This window comes from Pseudoliparis swirei, chromosome 20 (assembly GCF_029220125.1).
Source record: "Pseudoliparis swirei isolate HS2019 ecotype Mariana Trench chromosome 20, NWPU_hadal_v1, whole genome shotgun sequence".
Classification (NCBI taxonomy): Eukaryota; Metazoa; Chordata; class Actinopteri; order Perciformes; family Liparidae; genus Pseudoliparis; species Pseudoliparis swirei.
Window position 1 is genome coordinate 1,112,519 of NC_079407.1, and position 5,283 is coordinate 1,117,801.

Genomic DNA, 5,283 nt, shown 5'->3' on the forward strand with positions numbered 1-5,283 from the left:
GTTCCCTTCAGCCTCGACCGGTTCCCTTCAGCCTCGACCGGTTCCTTTCAGCCTCGACCGGTTCCCTTCAGCCTCGATCTGTTCCCTTCCACCTCGATCGGTTCCCTTCAGCCTCGACCGGTTCCCTTCAGCCTCGACCGGTTCCCTTCAGCCTCGATCGGTTCCTTTCAGCCTCGATCGGTTCCCTTCAGCCTCGACCGGTTCCCTTCAGCCTCGACCGGTTCCTTTCAGCCTCGACCGGTTCCCTTCAGCCTCGACCGGTTCCCTTCAGCCTCGACCAGTTCCTTTCAGCCTCGACCGGTTCCCTTCCACCTCGATCTGTTCCCTTCCACCTCGATCGGTTCCCTTCAGCCTTGATCGGTTCCTTTCAGCCTCGATCGGTTCCCTTCAGCCTCGACCGGTTCCTTTCAGCCTCGACCGGTTCCCTTCAGCCTCGACCGGTTCCCTTCAGCCTCGACCGGTTCCTTTCAGCCTCGACCGGTTCCCTTCAGACTCGATCTGTTCCCTTCCACCTCGATCGGTTCCCTTCAGCCTCGATCGGTTCCTTTTTTCCCGTCCTGATTCATTTCAAACTATTTCAGATCGTCCGGCACCATGGCGGCGTCCTCTGGTCCCAACCGGACCAACGGCAGCGGCTCGTCCGCGTGCGACCGGGTCCACGGCTCGGCCCATGTGCTCCTCCTGCTGGTGTACACGCTGGTGTTCCTGGTGAGTCTCCGTCTGGACGCGTCCTGCCCGGCAACCGGCCAGTCAGCGTCTCCCTGTGCTCCTCAGGCGGGGCTGCTCCTCAACGGCTTCACGCTGAAGGTCTACTTCTGCCGGGCGCCGCGGCCGGCGGCCAGCAGCGTGACCGTCTACCTGAAGAACCTGGCGGCCGCCGACTTCCTGGTCAGCCTCTGTCTGCCCATGCGGATCACCAACTATGCCAGCGGCTCCGCCTCCGTCCGCCGGGTCTACTGCACCTTCGGAGCCTCGGCCTTCTACCTGAACATGTACGCCAGCATCGCGTTCATGGGCTACATCGCAGCCAACAGGTAGGAGGTCCTTCAGCAGCTCCAGAACACGCAGCATCATCAGGACGCTGGTTCCCTTCTTCTGAGTGAACCATCGCTACTCTGATGGTTCCCTGGAACCTGGACGACCTCAGACTCTCAGCTATGAAGAGAGAGGAACGTGTTCTCCGGGAGCAGCGGAGGATGTGAGATGTTTGCTGAGAAAACCTCAAGATGTGGTTTCACTGGTCGGCTTCAAGTCAACATTGAGATGTCATGTTGGTGTTCAGAGGACCTGCTGAACACGTCCGGTTTCATGAACACAAACATGAACCGGAACTGTGAGAAAGCAGAACCCTCCAGACCACTTGAACTCACCACGTTCTGCTGAAAAGAGGAAGCTCAGGATCTAGGTCCAAACCCCTCTGGTGGTTCCTCTTCTTGTGATGGAAGCCTTCGTCAGAAAGATGAAGACGAGAAGAAGGTTTTAGGGGCTGTTTGGGGCTTAATGCCGAGGTCTGGGGGGTCCAACCTAAACCGGCTTGTCAGTGAGCAACATGTGTTGTGACTCCTCCCCCTCCAGGTACCTGAAGATCGTCCGTCCTCGAGGAACTCACTTCCTGGAGACGGTGCGCGCCGCCCACGTCATCTCCGGCGTGACGTGGGTTCTCCTCCTGGCCACCATGGCCGCCTACGTCGCCCTGTCGCTCCTCACCGAGGAGGCGCCGCCCCTCGCCGAGGAGGCGCCGCCGGCCTCCGCCCTGAGCTGCGAGGTGCTGCACAGCCGGCCGCTCGCCCTCTTCTACAAAGCGGTCCACTGCGCCTCGGCCGCCGTCTTCCTGCTGGTCCTGGTCTCGCTGGTCTTCTTCTACCACGCCGTCTCCCGCCGGCTGGCGCTGGCGCAGCGGCAGGAGCCGGCGTCCTCTGGGTCCACCAAGCTGGCCGAGTCCCGCAGGAACATGCGTGTGCTGGTGGGCGTGTTCTGCGTGTGCTTCGTGCCGTACCACCTGGTCCGCCTGCCCTACGCCTTCCTGCGCAGGCGGTGCTGGTGGAGCCACGCTCTCTTCTACCTGAAGGAGCTGACCGTCATGGTGTCGGTGCTCAACGTCTGCCTGGACCCGCTCATCTACTTCCTGTTCTGCAAGGCCTTCCGGGCCCAGATGAGCCCGGGGAGGCGGCTCCGCCCCCCGCGGACCGCGCCGCAGGCGACCGCCGGCGAGAGGAGGAGCAGCGACGGCTGGCTGAGGGCCAGCAGGAAGACGTCGCTCACCACCTCCACCAGGTGTCACCCCCACAGCACCGAGCCGCGGAACCTCTGAGCCACGAGAAGCTGCCGGGCGTCAGGCTGCTGACTCAGGGTTGTGGGTTTGACTCCCACGCGGCCTCCCGGTGCCTTCAGGGACTTTGTTCACCTCGACGCTCTGAAATAAACACGTTCACTTCTCATTTAGTACTACTGAAGTACTACAATAATTATGACTCGAAGTATTATAATACGTTCTGATGTAAATAAACTAAACAAATGGCTCAATAAATGAAGTAAAAGGAGAAACATTAAATTAGTTCAGAGTGTCATTCTGATCTTTGACCAGCAGGCGGCGGCAGAGACCAGACTCTCTATAATCTTTACAACAACAGTTATTTAAATAAAGCTGCCGCAGTGATAACTTCAATATATAATGATAACAATAAGAATATAGTAGATACATATTTACATAAGAATTATGAATTTTTAGATAAAATTACCTTGAATTAATTAAGATTCAGTTGTCATGTGTAGTTATACATCATAATGACATAATAATAATATATAATAATAGTAGTAGTAATAATAATAATATATACGGCTGAAAACATTCAAGCTTTAAAAAAACAAAAAACAAAGAACAAGAACAACAAGGTGGAGGAGTTCCTCCTGACCGGCTGTCGGTCAGACACACCTGGACCGGAGGAGGAGGAGCAGGAGGCCTGATGAAGAGATGCTGAGATGGAGCCAACCGTCAGGATGAAGAGATCAAAGCCCCGATGTGAGTCTTTATTCATTTATTGGTTTCTCTCCTCGTGAATCCTTTGTTTTCATGATTTGTCTCGTCGTCGGTGGACAAACATTTATCAGGTGAATTATGAACTTTTTATTTATTTTTAAAAACAAAACATGTTTTTGTGAATAAAGTGTTTTTGAAAAATCAAAACAAATCTCTCTCTCTCTTTTCTTTCTCTCCTTTTTAAGGCACAAAACCAGACGAACCATTTATAGAGCGAGAGGAAGAGATGAAGGTCACACGGTGCCGTGGGAACAGAAATACAACACACACACACTCTCTCACACACACACACACACTCACACACTCACACACACACACACTCTCTCACACACACACACACACACACTTTCTCACACGCACTCACACACACACACACACACACACACACACACACACACACACACACACTCACCTCACACACACATATACACAAACACACACAGATACACTCACACACACACTCACACACACACTCTCACACTCACACACACACACTCACACACACACACACTCTCACACACACACACACACACTCACACACACACTCACACACACACACACACACACACACACACACACTCTCTCACACACACACACACACAGGCTCTCAGTGACTCAGAGGCTGTTTTCTAAAACGAGTGTGAGAAATATGAAGTGCTGAGATGGAAAATACTTGAGATGGTTCTGTGTTTATTTGTGACGTCAGTTTCAGACTTGACCTCCATGTTGGTTCATCTTCATGAGTCAGAGATGACCCCCCCCCCCTCATAAGAGGCTGACAAAACGACCTAATTCATGGAGTCAACACACACACAGACACACACTGATGACCTTTGACCTCTGGCTCTCCTCTCACACGGCGCACTGAGCCTCGTTACATTCCACCGGGTCTGGAGGTTTCTCAAGATGGCTGCCGCCGTGTCATGAGCCGTGGAAACGTGGTCGCTTCTTAGAGATGGAATATCAATCTGAGCCGCGGGGACGCTGACACAGGAAGTAGCCGAGACACGGAAACCCCGAACACATGAAGCGTAGACTTCTGTACAACCAGAGGAGTCGCCCCCTGGTGGTCAGGAGAGAGAATGCAGCTTTAACACCTGAAGCACAGACTTCTATACAACCAGAGGAGGCGCCCCCTGGTGGTCAGGAGAGAGAATGCAGCTTTAACACATAAAGCACAGACTTCTATACAACCAGAGGAGCCCCCTGGTGGTCAGGAGAGAGAATGCAGCTTTAACACATGAAGCACATACTTCTATACAACCAGAGGAGGCGCCCCCTGGTGGTCAGGAGAGAGAATGCAGCTTTAACACATACAGCACAGACTTCTATACAACCAGAGGAGTCGCCATCTGGTGGTCAGGAGAGATAATGCAGCTTTAACACATGAAGCATAGACTTCTATACAACCAGAGGAGTCGCCCCCTGGTCGTCAGGAGAGAGAATGCAGCTTTAACACATGAAGCACATACTTCTATACAACCAGAGGAGTCGCCCCCTGGTGGTCAGGAGAGAGAATGCAGCTTTAACACATACAGCACAGACTTCTATACAACCAGAGGAGTCGCCACCTGGTGGTCAGGAGAGAGAATGCAGCTTTAACACATGAAGCATATACTTCTATACAACCAGAGGAGTCGCCCCCTGGTGGTCAGGAGAGAGAATGCAGCTTTAACACATGAAGCGCATACTTCTATACAACCAGAGGAGGCGCCCCCTGGTGGTCAGGAGAGAGAATGCAGCTTTAACACATGAAGCACAGACTTCTATACAACCAGAGGAGTCGCCCCCTAATAATTTAAGAAGCGACTAGCAAAACCAGGGTTGACCTGTACAAGCCATCACCAGTCTCACTGGACAATTCTTCCACACGCACACACACATACGCAGATACACACACACACACACACACACACACACACACACACACACACACACACACACACACACACACACACACACACACACACACACACACACTTGGTCGGGTAATTGTCTAGAAGAAAGGGAGTTGAGGAATGTTTGAGTTTGGAATCACATTATCAGGAGCGGTGCCAGCTCACCTCCTCTGGTTACCCTCTTTGTGTGTGTGTTTGTGTGTGTGTGTTTGTGTGTGTGTGTTTGTGTGTGTGCGCATGTGTGTTGGTATTTTTTAGGTTTTACACTTGCTTACAACTGCTCCTGTTTGTGTATGCATTCCATCAGTGTGTGTGTGTGTGTGTTTACCTCAGGTTGTGTTTGTCCAG

The 5,283-nt window shown here is 52.6% G+C and overlaps 2 protein-coding genes across 3 annotated transcripts in view; one reads left to right on the forward strand and one right to left on the reverse strand.

Moving 5' to 3' along the window:
• LOC130210505 (P2Y purinoceptor 14-like) overlaps positions 1-2,438 on the forward strand; it is a 4,744-nt gene extending 2,306 nt beyond the window's left edge. Inside the window, exons 2-4 of one of the 2 annotated variants that reach the window (XM_056440872.1) lie at positions 582-708; positions 775-1,034; positions 1,576-2,438. In XM_056440872.1, coding sequence (XP_056296847.1) covers positions 582-708; positions 775-1,034; positions 1,576-2,311 — 1,123 coding nt within the window. In that variant the 3' untranslated portion in view covers positions 2,312-2,438. Of the gene's footprint in view, positions 1-581; positions 1,035-1,575 lie in introns of both variants that reach the window. The other variant, XM_056440871.1, reaches the window with a different exon arrangement.
• The window catches only part of nf1a (neurofibromin 1a), a 252,393-nt gene that overhangs the window by 32,578 nt on the left and 214,532 nt on the right, over positions 1-5,283 (reverse strand). The gene's annotated exons all lie outside the window — the stretch shown is intronic.